The following is a 19,697-nucleotide window of genomic DNA, read 5'->3' as shown; positions in this document are numbered from 1 at the left end:
GCATTGGATGGTTATTGGGTAGAAATGATGTGCAAAGATACAGGAAAAAGGGAGGAGACTGGTATTTTGTAATAGAATCACAGTGGAGTTTCAAAGAGCCATATAGGCTCTTTCTGCACCATAACAATTCTGGGTTTCTTGAAGTGTTCTGGAGTAATGAAAATGGGGGTTAGATTTCTAAAAATACATTCAATTATTACCATGTTGAAAGAATGAAAATGTTTCTAAAATAAATGTCAGTTACTTTGTACCAATAAAGCTGCTTATTGTAAACCGTCATTCCTGAAATACCAGAACCTTAAGATTGAGTGAAAAGGTACATACAGGATATGATGGGGTACTTGTGCTTCACGTATTTTCACAAACCCTAATATGCTATCAAATGTTAGTTAATACACATTAGAGAGTTTTAAAGCAAAACATTATATTTGCTGGAAATCTAAAATTTTGTTTTTACAAATGCTGGAGCAACTCAGCAGGCCTGGTAGCATCTGTGGAGAGAGCATGTTACCTTTAGAAATCATATTGGATAAGAAGTATTGTTTCTCTCTCCACAGATGCTATCAGAAATGCTGAATTTTCCACTTTTTTTAATTAGAGAATTAAGCTGTGCTTGTGTTAAATGATGCTGTCTTTAATTGAGCTATGAATTTTTCTGTCAGATTTACCTTCGAGATTTCTTCCTGAGGAGATGACTTGTACTATATATTGCTATGGATAATACCATCTCTTCAGTACTTTACCCAAATCACTGTTTTTTTAATGGCAGGTTTAATCGGATATCATTATCAATACTGGACCAACCCAATCCACCTGCACTTACAGCAAGTGATTAAGCACTGGGATTGTGATTGATTTAATTAATTTAGCCTCTCTCTAACCTTGGAATGGTGAAGCAAATCATACAGTCCCATTGTCACTCTGACAAATCTGACTTATTTAAGGCTAATGAGTGATAAATTCTGAGACCTTCCCACTATTCATACCTTAACATCTTGGTTTAATAATTTAGTAACCAACCAAGACTTTTTTTTTAATTTTTGTGCATATGACTGATATGATTATGCTGATTATTTTTGAAATGTTGAGCTTTCATTTTATATCTAAGAAGTTATTCTCTGAAATATAATGATACTTTATTCAAGAAACAAGCTTCCAGCTTGAGGGTTCAATGACTGTATAACTTGCGTTGAAAAATTCATGTGGCTTAGTAATCAAGTTAAAGACATGTAACCATGGAACTGCCCTTCAGTACCAAAGGATACAGTAGGCAAACAATTTAGTAGATAACAAGTTGTTGAATGAGAGATTTTAAAAAAGGTGAAATTATGTTGAAGTTAGAAGCCTATACACCACTCATAACTGAAAGGTATTAAACCACATATACATTTCACAATTTAAATACTTCATTGAGAACAAGAGCCAAAGAGAATAGGGCTACATGGATACTTTTGAATACTTGATCTTACAGGGCTGAAAATTATCAAATGTCTGAGTCATGTTGCTTACTCTAGGTGTAGTGGGGCTAACCAATTTTGAAGTTGGATCGATTTATCTCAAGAAATTTCTCAACATTGTACAAATATTAATCCTTGTTCATAGGATTTCAAATTTGGTGACTTGAAGGGTGTTGTCGTACAACACCTACTGATAGCTAAAGATCAATTTCAGTGTGCAGGTGTGTTTTCTTTTGATCTGTGAGGCCAAGTGCCACATGGGCACAAGGGATACATATAGCCAGTGTAAATCAATAGATTATGGAAAAGGACTTGAAAGGATGAGAGATCAGAGAACCAATGTCTGTTTTTGAAACAAAAACAGAAGTTGCTGGAAAAACTCAGCAGGTCTGGCAGCATCTGTGCAGAGAAAGTCAGCATTTTAGGTTTGATGACTCTACCTTGGAACAGACCTGAAATGTTAGCTTTGATTTCACTTCACAGATGCTGCCAGACTTGAGCTTTTCCAGCAACTTCTGTTTTTGTTTCTGATTTTAAACACCTGCAGTCCTTTCATTTTTTAAAAAATGTCTATTATTGTTCTTTTATTATGCATCTGGCTGTCCACTTCTAGTCAATTTGAATGTGTATACCCAGGACTTTTGAGGGTTTTACCTCTCTGAAGAGATATGCCTAACTTTGTCAAGGGCATATGTTCATGTCAGTCAAAGTCTACTCTGATTGATTAACATTTAGCTAACTGCATATTGTTTTCCTCACTTCATGCTGTAAGGGCATCAAGAGGCAATTAATCTGGCATTCATTGTAATTACTGTTTACACAACTGCTGGTTCAAGCTGTCATTGGAGAAGGTGTAAAGAAGCTGGAGCTATGGGTGTGTACAACTGTACATTCTGCTGACAAGTAGCTAATTGGTCTGTGGACTAGTGACCAGTCATCAATGCCTTCCTGCCTGACAATGACTGTGATTGTCCATAGCTGCAAGCTGTTCAACTACCTGAGAACCAAGTTAGAAAGAAGCCATCAGATCTTCTCCAACCCAGGAGCAGCCTTTATCCTGCGCAGTTTTAAAAAAAACTCTTTTAGCCTGAAGAAATGATGTGGAGGTGCCGGTGTTGGATTGGAGTGGACAAAATCAGAAGTCATGTGACATCAGGTTGTAGTCCAACAGGTTTATTTGAAATCACAAGCTTTCAGAATGCTACTCCATCAGGTGAAATGTATCAGTCTTTCTGCCCGTGACACATGCCTGATGAAGGAGCAGTGCTCCAAATGCTTGTGATTTCAATAAACCTGTTGCACTATAACCTGGAGTCTTTTGACTTCTGATTTTAGCCTGAAGAAAACCAATTTATTTTATCTTGGCAGTTGCTGTAAGCTGTAACTTTGAATTAATAAGTCAGAGTTCCTTTATAGCTATGAACCAGTCATCGTCTGCCTCCTGTCAGCAAGTGAAAGCATCCAGAGAAGGAATACTGAGAAACATAAAAATCACCTTTTAAACCTTGTGAACAAGATCCATTAAGCTGCCTTTCCAGTTTTTCTGGCTGTAACACACACCTTTCTTCATGTCTGTGTGTTATGAGGAATTTATAAGGGGATTAGAGATTTAATTTGAGGTGTATATACTGATGGTTCATAAATGTTTACCTACAGCTAGTCTTTTTCTTTGTAATTTTACATGTCTTTATTGTTATTGTCCACTATTTTTCACTGGGGCAATCTCCCGTATACAGGCAAAGTTGCTGGTCTGTACAGACCTTTCCTTCATGTTGGGAAAGATTCAGAAGAATTTTGAGGAAGAGACTGATCAGACATAGCAATTGTAAATGATAATTGCAATTATGAATCCATTAGACTTGCATATTTACTGTTCTGCTAAAGTTAAATTATTTTAGAGGATTTGTTTTGCGTGTGTATAGTTAGCATTGTCAAGTCCAGTGCACGATCAGTGTTGATTTGGCTAGGCAAGTACGCCCAATTTATGATAAGGGAGATGGTCATTTTACTGAAATCGCTTTCTATTGTCTCCTTGACTGGCTTCCTCAAGATGTCAATCATTGTATGAATATACTTTTCCTTACAGCTTTTCCCTGTTAGGTTTCTAGTTTGTTGAGGACAAGCAATCATCTCCAAAGTAGTTTTGGCTGCTTAGAAAATATGTATTTCGCCTCCATAATGATTGTAATAATTAGACATTGGAGATAATATCAAAGTATTCCAGAAAATTCCAAAGCCTATCAATGTATTTCAGTTAAAAGAACTATTTCTTCACAATATCTGCTGCTGCCTAGAACCAGTTATTTTAAAAACTCACTTTGAAAAACATTCATTTGTTCTCCAGCATGTCACACTACCAAGAATTAATTCAAACTCTAAAACTGTACAACCTGGATTGTCGTGTCATCATATAAATATTAGGAGAACTTAATTTCAAAGTAATGTGATTACAGAGCTCAGCCAATTTAAAATACAAAACTGTCTTTGACTAAAAGATTTTTACCTCAAAAGTGGCTTCACCATAATATAGCAGGATATAAAAAGTGATTTTCCTCCACCATTTGAGTCTATTAGCCAAGCTAGAAAAGCAAACCTCCAGCATTTTTGTTTTTGACCTGATTTCAATTAACACACATTTGCATTCACAAAGGACCACATGATACCCGTGTGTTTCATTGACCATAATTAAGCAGAATATACTAATGTCTCATTTCCTAAAAAAAAGCCATGAGTATTATTTAATAAACTCAATCCTACGTTGGAACATCGCTCATACAACTGTTAAGCAAGCAGTCACTCACTGAGTTGCAGTTGTGCCTTATGTTAGAATATCAGCAAATTAGTAGTTTTATTTCTATAATATGGTATTCACTGCTTCCTTTTAGGAACTTTAGAGGTGGGCTCTTAGGAGCAAGCAGATTTTCCAAATTAAAAGGTGGATAAATCCCCAGGACCTGATCAAGTGTGCCTTAGAATTCTGTGGGAAGCTAGGGAAGTGACTGCTGGGCTGCTTGCTGAGATATTTATATCATCAAATGCCATAGGTGAGGTGCTGGAAGACTGGAGGTTGGCTTTGATGATGCTACTATTTCAGAAAGTTGGTAAGGGAAAGCCAGGGAACAAGAGGACGGTGAGCCTGACATTGGTGGTGGGCAAATTGTTGGAGGGAATCCTGAGGGACAGGATTTGCATGTATTTGGAAAGGCAGGGACTGATTAGTGATGGTCAATGTGGCTTTATGCATGGGAAATCATCTCACTAACTTGATTTGAGTGTTGAAAAAGTAATGAAGAAGATTGATGAGATCAGAGCGGTGGATGTGATCTGTATGAACTTCAGTAAGGTGTTCAACAAGGTTCCTCATGGTAGACCGGTCAGTAAGATTAGATCACATGGAATACAGAGAGAACTAGCTGTTTGGATACAGAACTGGCTCAAAGGTAAAACAGAGGTGGTAGTCGAGGGTTGCTTTTCAGCCTGGAGATCTTTGACCAGTGGTGTGCCGCAAGGATCGGTGCTGGGTTCACTGTTTTTTGTCATTTATATAAATGCTTTGGGTGTGAACATAGGAGGTATAATCAGTAGATTTGCAGATGACACCAAAAATTGGAGGTGTAGTGGACAGTGAAGAATATTACCCGAGAGTACAAACGGGATCTTGATCAGATGAGTCGAAGGGCCGAGGAGTAGCAGATGGAGATTAGATAAGTGTTGAGGTGCTGCACTTTGAAAAGGCAAATCAAGGCAGGTCTTATGCAGTTAATGGTAAGGTCCTGGGGAGTGTTGCTGAACAAAGAGACCTTGGTTCATAGTTTCTTGAAAGTGGAGTTGCGGGTCCAGAACCAGACAGTGTAAGTGAGAGGAGAAAGATAGAAAAGGGACCTAAGAGGCAACTACTTCATGCAGAGGGTGGTGCATATATGGAATTAGCTGCCAGAGGAAGTGGTGGAGGCTGGTACAATTGCAACATTTAAAAGGCATCTAAGTGGATATATGAATAGGAAGGCTTTAGAGGGATGGTACCTCTACCAAGTGCTGGCAAATGGGACTAGACTTGACTCTCTTTGTAGATCAAAATCTTTCTAACTTGGATTTGAACTTGCTTTCTAGAAGAAGCAATCCTAAAAATTCATAACCTTTAGGAAAATAAATTCCTCTTCAACTTATCTTAAATACAAGACCCCTTGTTTTGAACCTGACTACTAGATTCCCGTTGAGTTGAAACATCCTTTCAACATTACGCACCTGAGCCCATTCAGAACCTTGTATATTACATCAAGATTGCTTTTCAGTCTTCTCAACTCCAGTGAGTACAGATCTAACCTATTTATCCTTTCCTCATAAGACACTGTCTTCATCCCAGGAATTGCCTTTGTAAGCTTTCCCTGAGTTGCATCCAGTGTGCGTTGTATCCTCTTTAAATAAGATGATCCTATCTGTGCAGGCAGTACTCTAGTTGTAGCTTCACAAATGCTGTGTGTCATTTCCAACTTTGCTTGGACAACTTGAGACTCTTGTTCTATGAAGCAGTTGTCTTGAAGAGTGCAGCTGGACTCAACAACACTCGAGCTGGACAGGATTCCGAATAAAGCAGCTTGCTTGACTGGCACCACATCCACTGCCTTCAACATTGACTCTCTCCACCACCACTGTGCGGTAGTAGCTTTATGTACCATCTACTGCACTGCACAACAGTAATTCATCATGGCTTCTCTGACAACATATTCCAAATCCACAATCTCTCCCACCTAAAAGGACAAAGTAGCATATGCATGTGAACACCACCATCTGCTAGGTCCTCTCCAAGCCATACACCATCCTGGCTTGGAGTTACATTGCTGCGCCTTCACTGTTGCTGGATGAAACACTGGGAACATTCTTCCTAACAGCGCTGTGGGTATCCTTACACCCAAGGACAGCAGTGGTTCTTGATGTCAGCTTGCCACAACCACCTCCAGGAAAATTAGGAGTGGGCAATAAATGTTGATTCAGTCAGCGACGCCCATATCCCTTAAATAAAAATGAAATTGTACAACTGCTATATGCTGTGCAATTGCCATTTTTTCTGCTATTCTTTGCTGTCACCCTCACCATGCATATAACATCCTTCAGTCTGTAGCTAATGCCCTGTAAGTAGGCAGTCTTGCTATTAACTTAAGCTTTGAGTCTCTCTCCACTCAACTCTGATTTGCTTAACTGCATTTCCTGATGACCTTATTTCCTTTTTCCTTATATTTTTCATGTACATTTGGTGTCACTGGTAGGCAGTACATGCTGCCCATCCCTAAATGTTTTTGAACTGAGCGGCTTGCTAGGCCAGTTCAAAGGGCTCACTCTGCTATGGGTCTTGAGTCACATGTATGCCAGGCATGGATGCCAGATTTTCATCTCTGGTGGACATGAATGAGCCAAACAAGTTTTTTTTTTACAGTCATACATAGAAATTTCATGGCTACAATTCCCAACACCAGTTTCATATTTTTATATGTTAGACTTTTATCAATTACATTCAAAATCCACCAACTGGCATGAGAGATTTATACACCTGGCCTTGACACACAAGCCTCAGACCCTGGATTACTGTTCCAATGACATTGCCACTATACCACCCAATGCCTTAAAGAGGTCTGACGTTTTACTGATCATCTACTGGGTCTCTGGTTATTTAGACGGCACCAGTTTGTGCTACTTAATTTCTAACACTCCATTACCTTTCAGATTGCAAATTCCTAACTGTACCAAGTCCAAAAAAAAATCACTGCCACTCTGGTTTCCAATGTAACTTTCATTGCTGATTCTCCATTATCCAACTTTGTGACACTACCGCTTCAAGATATAACTCCGAGGACTTTGCATATACACATAACCCTGAAGGTGACTGAGCAGGTGGATGTGGTCACTAAAAAGGCATATGGGAAACTTGCATTTATTAGCCAAGGTGGTATAGGAGCTGGGGAGTTACACTTGAACTGTATAAAACACCAGTTATTCCACCATTTTGGCTGCCACATTTTGCAGATATATTGTGTTAGAGAGGGTACAGAGGGAAATTATGTGGAATTTGGAGAATTTTAGTTATGAGAAAAGATTTGTGTACGCCAGGGTTGTTTTCAGAGTTTAGGGGTAGATTTAATTGAAGTGTATGTAATTGAGTGGCTAAGAGTAGATAGGGAGGCACTATTCCTTTTGAGGAGTTGATAACTAGGTGATAGATTTAGGCTGGGAGGGAGCAAATTTGGAGGCGATTCAAGAAAAAGAGTGGTGGGAATCTGGTACTTGCTTCATGGAAGTATGGTAGATGCAGAAACCCTCAACATTCTGCTGTTTAAAAAGTACTTTGATTTTGTTTGATGTGTTTGAAGTGCTGTTTCCTATAAGACTGGAGAGCAAGTGCTAGGCTCTGGATTAGACTAGATGGTTACTTGCCAATTTAAATGGGCATTGGGTGGAATGTCTGCCTTCTGTGCTGTAAATTTTGGATTCCCCTCTGTCCAGATACAGGTTGTATATCTTCACTAGTGGCTTCTCTTACTGTTTCCTCCACTATTTTGCCCCACCTGTTACTGTAACTTCCCCAGTTCTAAATGTCACTCTGCATCTTTCAGTTATGCAATTCTGATCCTATGTGTATTCTCTTCCACCACCTCACCCTTCAGTGTTGGCAGATGTTTCATCATTTCAGGCTTTCACTTTAGAAATCCCATCCCAAATCGCTTTGCATTTCAATCTCACTCTTGTGAAATAAATATTATAAGCCCATCATTTTAACTAAATTTTTATTGACAGTCTCTCGTCAATTCCTCCATTTCTTTACATTGATTTTGTTTCATTTGTTGATTAGAAATCATCTGCTATAGTGTTTTATAAATTGGTGTATTGGGAGAAATTTCTTTACACTGTTGGAATGCTTTGCCAGAGGGAATGTCGCATCTTTGAAGGAAAGATTGTGAGATTATTTTCTGGAGGGAAGCCTAGAGTAATGGAATTGATTTTAAACTGGTCTGACAAAGAGTTAGTACAAACGCACTACACCACTTGCATTGAAAACTTATGTGGGTTCCAGTATCATGGTATTGTTTAGGAAAATGCACTGTGAACACTAGAGCATTGTACATTTTGCTAACTTTAAAATGCTTTCATTCTTTCTTTGTTTCAGTTATCTACCTTGTGGTATTTCATCTATCATTTGTCATGTTCGTGTGGTCCTATTGGAAAACTATTTTTACACCCCCAACCAACCCATCAAAAGAGGTGAGTGCTGTGTTGTCTGAGAACATTTGTTTGAGTTTGAGTAATTTTTGTTTGAAAGTTCTGGACAATCCTAGTTTGTTTTATTAAATTTGTTGACTGAGAATGTAAGTGAACTGCAGCTGTCTGACTTTTTTTCTATGAATCAATAAAAATGGCAAGCTACAGCAGATTCTAACTCAGTACATTAAAGGTTCGTTCTGAGATCCAACCATTTGCCAATAAATAGTTTCTTTCTGGGGATATTGAGTATTCAGTATTAATACATATTAAAGAAGGTACATTAAATCTAATTTAATCTTGTTCTATTTCACCTTCAATGAAGTTTGAGTACTGCTGACATTTTAAAGGCTTTTCACAGATTGGGAAGATTCATATTGTTTCATATGAGCTATGGGATCAACCAGAATGTTGGTCAAAGTGAGATCAGATTGCAGATTGTGTGATTCTCCATGCTGTCCTGATGTGGAGGTGTTTGACTGGGTTGAACAAGATCAAATATCACATGACACCAGGTTATAGTCCAACGGGTTTATTTGGAAACTCTAGCTTTCGGACCACTGCTCCTTCATCAAGGAGGACTGCCTCATGTAAGTTGAGGGATGTGAGTATTTTGCAGAATAATTGTTTATTTTATGAGTTGAGAATAATGCTAAAGCTATTGGAACTCACTATTCATGTGGAGTATGTAAGGCAGCATTTTCCAGAATGTGGAAAAAGTGGGGAGAAAAAAACAGGAGTTAACATCTGAGTTACTCTGTTCCTACATAGGCTTTGTTATTACAGTGGCTTGCCATTAGACTCACCATTGAAATCACGTAGGAGTTGAAGTTGCAATGGTTAACCAACTTAAATGACAGATAACGTTGGGTATCATACATTCAGGTATACATTTTTCTTTAATGTATGATATGTTATAATTCCAATCCTGACCTTGAAAATTTGCATTTACAAATGTGGAATTATATTTGTTCAGCATTTAACAGGGATTTTAAAAAAAATTCAACACATTTTATTTTTAATTATGTCTCTATTATCACTCTCCCAATCTCATACTTTTTCCATTAACAATGACTTATCTTACTCTGAATATTTGAATCTGATTTATAATTCTGGATTATATTTCCTGTTTGGAGTCAAGGTTCCATGAGCAGTGGCAAAAGAGTTGGTTCTTATTTGGCAACTTGGCTGTCCTGGTTACTTTGCAAAGTGTTTCAAGCAGAAGATACCCAGCAGCCAACCTGATTAATATTCCTAAAGCAGCTAACCTGGTAGGTAGGAAGCTAGCAGCTGTTTTTTGATGGGCATGGGGAGAGTCTCATTTTTTAAAAAATGTCAAACTCGCCTTCTACAAACAAGTTGGTTACCCCATTTATCCGCATCGCACTACCCACCAAACATTACTTGAAGTAAAAATCACTTTTGCAAGCATTTTCTCCCAAGGCCAAGCTGTAATAGAAAATTGAGGTAGCAAAATTTAATTTGTTGATCCGCAATGAATTGTCAGGAGTTAATGAATTAAACTATTGCTTTCCTACATGTAACTAAGTGTCATAGAGTTTTTACAACCAGGAGAAAATGCCCTTAAGCCCATTGTATCTATGCCAGTAATCAAGCATCTGTGTCTATTCCATTTCTATTTTTCAGCACCTGGCTCAATGTGCTTTGGCATTCCAGTGCTTATCTGAATAGCTCTTAAATGTCGTTGTTCCCTGCCTTTTCCCCTCTTAGGCAGTGAGTTCCATGTTACCACCCTCTGAGTGGAAGAAAATTTCCCACTCCTTGTTTTAAATTGTACCCCTTTGTGATTGACCCAACTAAGTGGAAAATTTCTGACTACCCTCCTTGGCCTTTGCTACTCTAGGGAAAATTTCCTCAGCCTATTTAGTCTCTCTCCGTAGCTGAATCACTCCAACCGAGGCAACGTTCTAGTGAATGAATATCCTCTGTGCGCGTTCTGGTATAATCACATCCACCCTATAGTGTGGCAACCAGAACAGCACTCCAGCTGTTATATACGGTTCTTTTATAACCTGTTTGCTCCTGTATTCAATGTCTTGACTAAAGGTAAGTATGACATAAGCCTTTTTAACCACCATCTCTACCTGTCCTGCTGCTTCCATGGATCTATGGCTGTGCACTCCAAAATCCCTCTGATTCTCTAATCCATAGGGTCTTACTATTCAATGTGGTCTCATTTACCTTGTTAGTCCTCCCAAAATGCATCACCTCTCAATTTTAAGGATTAAATTATACATATCACTGTTTAGCCCATCTAACCAGTTCATCTATGTCATCATGTAATTTGAGGCTTTACTCCTTGCTGTCTACCACTACAGCCCTAGTTTTTGTCATCTGTGAATTTGCTAATTGTTCCTCATATCTAGATCATTAATGTACACTGCAGATAGCAAGGAAACCAATATCAAACTCTGTGGGTCTGCCTCCAGTCACAAAAACACACTTTGACCATCGCCCTCAGCTTTCTGTCACTAAGCCAAATTAGGAACCAATTTGACAAATTGTCCAGAATCCCTGGGCACTTAATTTCTTAAAACAGTCTGCCATCTAAGACTTTGTCTAAAGCCCTACTGAAGTACATGTGAACTACATCAACTGCACTACCCACATCTACACATCTAGTAACCACTTCAAAGTTCTAATTTGTTGATATGATCTCTCTCACACACAGCCATGCTGACTATCCATGATTAATCCATGCCTCTCCATAAGGCAATTATTTCTGACCTTCAGAACTTTTTCTAATAGTTTCACATTAGATTTGCTAGCCTGTAGTTTCTTGTTTTATCCCTGCCACCTTTCTTGAATAATGGTACCAAAGTAGCTGTCCTACAGTCCTTTGGCACCCTTCATGTGTCCAGAAAGTATTTTAAAATTAATGTCAGTGCTCCCTGCAATCTCCTCCCTTACCACACACAGTAATCTAGGATACATCCCATCTTGATCTGGCAATTTGTCCACTTTTTAAAGCCAGCTGGAACCATTAAAACCTCTCTAATTTGTTCAAGTATGTCACAATCTCCCTCCTGATTTTTATCTCTACATTATCCTCTCTATAATGAATAAAGGAACAAAATACTCATTTGAAATCTCAGTTATGTCTCTTGGCTCCACATACCAATTGCCACTTTGAATTGTCATGGGTCTTATTCTTTCCCTAGTTATTCTCTTGCCCGTAATATATTTGCATAATACCTTTGTATTTTCATGATTTGGAGATGCTGGTGTTGGACTAGGGTGTACAAAGTTAAAAATCACACGACACCAAGTTATAGTCCAACAGGTTTAATTGGAAGCCCACTAGCTTTCGGAGCGCCGCCCCTTCGTCAGGTGGTTGGTACTCCGAAGGCTAGTGTGCTTCCAATTAAACCTGTTGGACTATAACCTGGTAATGTGTGATTTTTAACTTAGGATTTTCATTAATGTTACCTGTCAGTGTTTTTACGTCTCCTCTTTAACCCTCATTTGTTTTTTAAACAATCCCCTACACGTACAGTGCTCCTGTAGGGCATGCACCTTTTGAGTTCCCAGTATCTGTCATAATCTTGCTTTATTTTCTTTTAAAAAATCCTGTATGACATTTTGATCTCATGTATTGTCTGGACTTATTGAACCCACAATTAACTTTTTACTCTCACTTATCACCCTTTTGAATGACCCTTACTGCTCTGATATGGATTTTCCTGTAAGTAGCTCCTCCCAGTCCACTTTGACCAGATTCTGCCTTACTTTAAGTAGACCTTCCCCCGATCAGAACCTTTATTTCTGGTATCTTTGTCCTTGTCCATAATTAAATCTTTCTGAGCTATATTTGCTATCCCCAAAATGCTCAGTTTTGTTCCATAAAATTAGGCCCAACACCACCCTCTCTCTTGTAGGACTTTATGTGCTGACATAAAAAGCTCTGCTGGACAGATTTTGATAATTCCATTCTCTTTAAGCCTTTCACACCTTGTCCCAGTTTGTATTATGAAAGTTGAAATCCCTTACTTTTTTATTACCCTTTGTACTTAGACTTCTGAGATTTGCCTACATGTCTGCTTTCCTGTGTCTCACTGATGGTTTGACAGTGTATAGTGTAGTGCCAACAAAGTGACTACCCCTTTTTAGTTTTTAAGTTCTACCCATATGGCCTCATTTGAGAAACCTTCTAAGTATCATCCTCCTTTACTGCAGTAATTGACTCCTTGATCAATATTGCAACACTGTTTTACATTCTACCTCACAACCTCTTGCTTTAAGTTTCTATACCCTAGAATAATGAGCTGCTAGTTTTGTCCCTCCCTCAGCCATGTTTCTGTGAAAATAATGATGTCATCTCCCTATGTGTTGATCAGCATCCTCAAGTCATCTACCTTACTTGCAAAATTCCTTGCATTTAAATAAATGCCAGCCAGCCTCACCAAGTTCTTTTCTGCCTTAACTTGACTATTATCAGCCTTCTCGACTGATTTGGTGGTTCTTCTATAGTTCTCTGTGCATTGCTTGCTACTGTAGCTCCACTTTACATTCCACTACCGTCAACCAAACCCCCTGCGATGATGTCGATCTCATTCCAGTTCAGGTTCAAGCCATTATATTTGTTTTCCTCAGAAATTAATCTAGTGATCAAGGAGTATAAAGCCCTACTTCCTGCTCAAAATCTTCAGTTAATCTTCACTTGTCCTATCTACCTGTTCCTATACTCACTAGTGTGACACAGAAGTAATATAGAAATTCCAAACCTTTTGAGGTCCTGCTTTTTAGTCTACTACACTTCCTAAATTCTTGTTGCAAGACCTCATCCTTTCTTCTACCTATGTCATTGGTTCCAGTGTAAACTATGATCTCTGACTGTTCACCCTCTTCCTTCAGAATGTCTAGCTGTCCAGTGACCTCCTTGGCTCTGACCCAGGAAAGCAACATTCCATCCTGGAATCAAATTGCATCTGCAGCTGCAGAAATGCCTGTCTTGACCAATGTAGAAATATAGAAGATAGGAGCAGGAGGCGGCCATTCGGCCCTTTGAGCTTGCTGTGCCATTCATCATGATCATTGGTGATCATCCAACTCAATAGCCTAACCCGATAACCTTTGATCCCATTCGCCCCAACTGCTGTAACTACCACCCTTTTGAATACACTCACTGTTTTGGCATCAACTACTTTCTGTGGGAATGAATTCTACAAGTTCACCACTCTTTGGGTGAAGAAATGTCTCCTCATCTCCGTCCTAAATGGTCTACCCAGAATGCTCAGACTGTGACCCCTGGTTCTGGACACACCCACCATCGGTGCATCTTCCTTTCATCTACTCTGTCTGGTCCAGTTAGAATTTTTTCAGTCTCTATGAGGGACCCCCTCATTCATCTGAACTCCAGCAAACACAATCCTAACCTAGCCAATCGCTCCTCATATGTCAGTCCTGCCATCTCTGAAATCAGCCCGGTAAACCTTTGCTGCACTCTCTCGAGAACAAGAGAATCCTTCCTCCGAAAAGGAGACCAAAACTGCACGCAATATTCTAGGTGTGGCCTCACCAAGGCCCTGTTTAACTGCAACAATACATCCCTCCTCTTGTACTCCAAACCTCTTGCATTGAAGGCCAACATACCATTTGCCTTCTTTAGCACCTGTTGCATCTGTATGCTTACATTCAGCGACTGGTGCATAAGGACACCCAGGTCCTGCTGCACACTCCCCTCTCCCAATTTACAGCCAATCAGGTAGGAATCTGCCACCTTGTTTTTCCTTCCAAAATGAATAACTTCACAGCAGTGCAACTGGGCTCTGGCTGTACTCCCAGGGATACTGCACTTTCAGCATTTACCAATACAAAGTCTGTTCTTGAGTGCGATGTACTCTGGCTTTCCTATCTGCCTGCCTCCCTCCTTCTGACTAGTGTGACTTCGCTTTCTTTAGGCTTCACGATTGCCACGTTTAAAGAAGTGCTCTCCACATAACTCTTAGCCTTGTGGATGCTACTGCAATGCATCCAGCTGATGTTTAAGCTCTAAATCCCAGTGTTCAAATTGGAAAAAAAACAGTGACATCTCCTGCAGATGTGGTCATCCAGACTGCTGAGAGCACGTAAGATTTCCCCTATTCTGTAGGCTGTTAACACTTGGAGTTAATATGCTTATATTGTGTTACTTTAAGAGGAATATTAAGGCCATGGAAAGTGTATAAGATATTCAGTAGAGTAAATCTGAGGGAGAAGAAGCTGAAGTTCTGAATAAGGATTAGAAATAGCATGAGCTATGATAGAGAAGTTCAGAATTGAAGCTTGGTGATAAGTAAATTGGGGAAAATTAATAGGTTGCTAAAAAAAGATCTGAGGTGATCCCTCCCAATCACACCCCCCTGCCCACCAAATGATGAAATATTTTTAGTCAGCGCTATGAAGAAATTGAATGTACAACCAGAAAGTATGGTTGCCTTTTAATTGTCTAAAACCAATGCACCACAAAGCTCATTAGCTGTTTAGACAACCTGTCCTGATAATTTCACTTCTGCCACTGGTGTCATTCTAGTGAATCTGCACCACTACTCTGAAGCAGAAAATATCATCCCTGAAGTGTGCCCAAAACTGAATGCTGCACTCCAAATGGAGTGTGATGAGATTCTCTAACTGAAGCATGAGCTTTCTTTGTCCCCTTTGAATTCCAAAGCCTTCAGATAAAAGTCAATGTTCCATGAATCCCTTTTGACTATTTTTAGTACCTGTGCAGTAACTGCTGTTGCTAACTGAGCACTTCTTGCAAAATTGAAAAATGAATCTTCCTGTGACATCATGCATTAAGATCCATTCAGTTTCCTGGCTTTTTGCCAGTCATTTCAGTCCAGTTTATGAACTGTTGCAATGTAAAACTAACTCATGTAACTTTGTTATATAATTCCATGTAATACCATACAGAATTGTAGAAAGCTGAACATAATGAAAATAAACTTTTGAGTTACTTCTAGTTTTGTTTCTTTCCTGTTTGCAATTTCTTATGCTGTCTCATCTCCTTAACTGAGCAGATGGGAAGGGAGCACCTTTCAAGATTCTGCTGTTTTTGAACCATCTGTTAATTTATGCACAAAATTGGTTCTTGGTGACTCATGATTCTTCTGCTTCCAGAGCAGTGAGGATCCACCTGTCTTTGCAAGCAATTCCTGATGCTTTGAAATTAGCAAGTTATCAAAGGAAAGGTGGCATTGGAATCCATATCCCAACTGTAGTGTAGTTTTCACTAAAACACATTTTACTACACTCTAGTATTCTAAGATTAGAATGATAGTATTGAATTATTTGACAAAAGTTTATATGATTAAGCAGTGAGCTACAGAAAAATTGCAGTGGGTGTATATTAACTCATATTTTGAATGCACTATATTTAATCTTGTTTTATATAATTTAATCTTGTGTTTATAATGCTTCATTTCTGTCCTGCATTTCTATTAATTGCTAATTGGAAATAAACTTTGGCCTAAAATATAGGCATTGTTTAAAAAAAAGTCGGTAATTTTTAATAGTTGTATTTGGTGTCTTATAAAGTCATAGAAGCATGAAAATATTTTTAGTGCTCATCACAGTGGTGGTCACATTAATGGAAGCTGGGTATCATGGCACGTGTTCATGACAACCTGAGAGAGAATAATCAGGAGATTTTATAGTGATGCAGCCAATAAGCTGACATAATAGAGGTGGAGGGCAGTGTAATAGAAAACCCGGATAAAGAGGGAGAAGCCAGATAAAGAGGGAGAAAAGGACACTATTTTGCAGTATAAATTAAATTTCTGCATTTTGAGTTTAAAAATAATGGTTGAGAAGTAAGGGAAGGAAAGTGAAATATATTTACATATTAGTGGATTTTGAGAAGATTTGTAGCTCAGGTTGAAGTTTTGGATGTAGATTTGCTCGCTGAGCTGGAAGGTTCATTTTCAGATGTTTCATCACCATATTAAGTAAATCGTCAGTGAGCCTCCAGACGAAGCACTGCTGATTATTCCTGCTTTCTATTTATTTGGGTCTCTTTGGGCTGGCGATGTCATTTCCTCTGTCATTTCCTGTTCTTTTTCTCAGGGGGTGGTAAATGGGGTCATATGGTGGTAAATGAGAATTCCTAGAAGCATGGCATTCCAAATGGAACTCTATCAACAAGCACATTGCCTTGGACACCATTTACCACCCCCTGAGAAAAGGAACAGACAATAACATCACCAACCCAAAGAAACCCAAACATATAAATAGAAAGCAGGAATCATCAGCAGTGCTTTGTCCGGAGGCTCACTGAAAATGTTACCTAGTATGGTGATGAAACTTCTGAAAATTAACCTTCCAGCTCAGCAAGCATACCTACATCCATATTTACATCTTTTTAAGTTAGACCTTACTGAAATTCCCCTGTTCAACCTTGTTCTACTATCCATTAATCCATTTTGTCCAAAGATTGATATATCTATTTTTACCCACAAAACAATTGCTACAAATAGATAGAATGCTTGATTTGATGCTTCAGTTTTATAGGAGGTCACAGGCTGAATATATGTGTTTATGTAGTGCAATGTACACATTAGGTAGCCCTGAAGATGAGAAAGCAACCATGGTAATGGTCTTGACATTTGTTGTGGTAATAATGAAATACAGTTCTTGCCATAATTTGAACTGCGAAATGAACAGCAGACCCGGCTTTACATATATGCGGTTAACATAGATTCTAGAAGTTGTGGTCAGTAATTTCCTGCTCCACCACAGCTGTTGAAGTTCCTATGTCTGAGACTTCTCGATTACCTTTACTGATTTGAACTTCCACGTCTATGCTGTTAGTCTCACTGTGAAAATCCTTGAAAATGTTAGCCCTTTTAAATTAAACATGACTCAGTTTTTCATGGAGTCAAAATCGTTGCTAAGCAAGCTTCCCATGCTGAAAAATATATAGATTTTTGGTTTAAGTTTCACTCATGATTAAAACAAATTTTATATTTTTTAAAGTTTGATATTTCATCTGTCATAAAGTTTAGGATAGGCACATAATTTTATTTAAGATTCTAATGTAAAATTATTAATTTGTATAGGAAGATCAGTGGTTTTCATTTCCTGGTTTGCTATCTGTAAGAATTATTCAATGGGATTGGCTGCTTGGCCTACTTGGTGATATCACTGTTGGACATCTGAAGGGGGAAATCCATGCCACAGAGAACTTTGTGGGCAGCTTTCTTTGAGGTCAGCGGCAAGTATCTTTGCTTCGCCACTGACTGAAATCTGGACCATTGTGACCAAGGTAATCTACCAAGAAAATTATAGACAAAATAGTAGTAGTGGTGAAGGATGCATGAAAAAGGGATGATGAAGTAAAATACTATTTGCTGGTATTTTTGGTATTGCAAGGTTGCATGCCTGTTGATGTTCACAAAAGCATCTGTGATGGAATAATATCCCAGTGCTCTTTACTGGACCTCCCATCTTTTGTATTCTAACATCTTTATTAACCTGGATTTTCATTCACAAGATGTGTCACAGAAGTTCAAAAATTTTTCTGTTCTAAATATCAGTGATGATGATGGATCCTCAGAGGAGTGCAGCAACAGCCAAACCATGGTACCCTGGATGGTTTATCTGTACTGGAAGGGAGAGAGAAGAGCAAAAGGGCAGTATTGATAGCAGATTCTTTAGTTAGGGCAACAGACAAATGGTTCTGCAGTTGTCAGTGTGACTACAGAATGGTTTGTTTCCTGTCTAGTGCTAGGGTCAGAGATGTCATGGAATGCCTGCTGGAAATTCTTCTATGGGAGGATGGACAACCCAAGGTTGTGGCTGAGAAAATATATGATAGGGAGAGGGTGATACTTTGGCGAACAAGAGCATTCTAGCATTACAGAGGAAGTTTTGATGGGGTCAAGGACTGAATGGATTTGGTTAGAGCCAAGGATCAAACCGGACGCAATTACAATATATTGTTTGAAGTAGTCATAGAGTGATAGAGATGTACAGCATGGAAACAGACACTTTGGTCCAACCTGTCCATGCCGACCAGATATTCCAACCCAATCTAGTCCCACCTGCCGGAACCTGGCCCATATTCCTTCAAACCCTTCCTATTCATTTACCCATCCAAATGCCTTTTAAATATTGCAAGTGAACCAGCCTCCACCACTTACTCTGGCAGCTCATTCCACACACGTATCACCCTCTGTGTGAAAAAGTTCCCCTGAAGGTCTCTCTTATATCTTCCCCTCTCACCCTAAACCTATGCCATCTAGTTCCAGATTCCAGGCAAAAGATTTGCCTATTTACCCTATCCATGCTCCTCATAATTTTGTAAACCTCTCAGCCTCCGACACTCCAGGGAAAACAACCCAGCCTGTTCAGCCTCTCCCTTTAGTTCAAATCCTCCAACCCTGGCAACATCCTTGTAAATCTTTTCTGAACCCTTTCAAGTTTCACAACATCTTTCCAATAGGAAGGAGACCAGAATGGCACGCAATATTCGAACAGTGGCCTAACTAATGTCCTGTACAGCCGCAACATGACCTCCCAACTACTATACTCAATACTCTGACCAATAAAGAAAAGCATACCAAACGCCGCCTTCACTATCCTATCTACCTGCGACTCCACTTTCAAGGAGCTGTGAACCTGCACTCCAAGGTCTCTTTGTTCAGCATCACTCCCGAGGACCTTACCATTAAGTGTATAGGTTCTGCTAAGATTTGCTTTCCCAAAATTTATCCTCACATTTATCCAAATTAAACTCCAGGTGCCACTTCTCAGCCCATTGGCCCATTTGGTCAAGATCCTGTTGTAATCTGAGGTAACCTTCTTCACTGTCCTCTGCACCTCCAATTTTGGTATCATCTGCAAACTTACTAACTGTACCTCTTATGCTCGCATCCAAATCATTTATGTAAATGACAAAAAGTAGAGGGCCCAGCACCGATCCTTGTGGCACTCCACTGGTCACAGGCCTCCAGTCTGAATCCCTCAGGATTCCCTCCAACAACTTGCCCA

General features: G+C 39.1%; 1 protein-coding gene across 6 annotated transcripts in view; it reads left to right on the top strand.

Annotated features, from left to right (window-relative positions):
• zdhhc20b (zinc finger DHHC-type palmitoyltransferase 20b) overlaps nt 1-19,697 on the top strand; it is a 116,698-nt gene that overhangs the window by 23,450 nt on the left and 73,551 nt on the right. For all 6 annotated transcript variants that reach the window (XM_043691932.1, XM_043691931.1, XM_043691933.1 and 3 more), the window contains one exon: nt 8,614-8,708. In XM_043691932.1, the coding sequence (XP_043547867.1) occupies nt 8,614-8,708 (95 nt within the window). The remainder of the gene's footprint in view (nt 1-8,613; nt 8,709-19,697) is intronic.

This window comes from Chiloscyllium plagiosum, chromosome 6 (genome assembly GCF_004010195.1).
Source record: "Chiloscyllium plagiosum isolate BGI_BamShark_2017 chromosome 6, ASM401019v2, whole genome shotgun sequence".
NCBI classification, from domain to species: Eukaryota; Metazoa; Chordata; class Chondrichthyes; order Orectolobiformes; family Hemiscylliidae; genus Chiloscyllium; species Chiloscyllium plagiosum.
The sequence above is the reverse complement of the archived record's forward strand: the minus strand, read 5'-3'. Positions and strand labels throughout refer to the sequence as shown.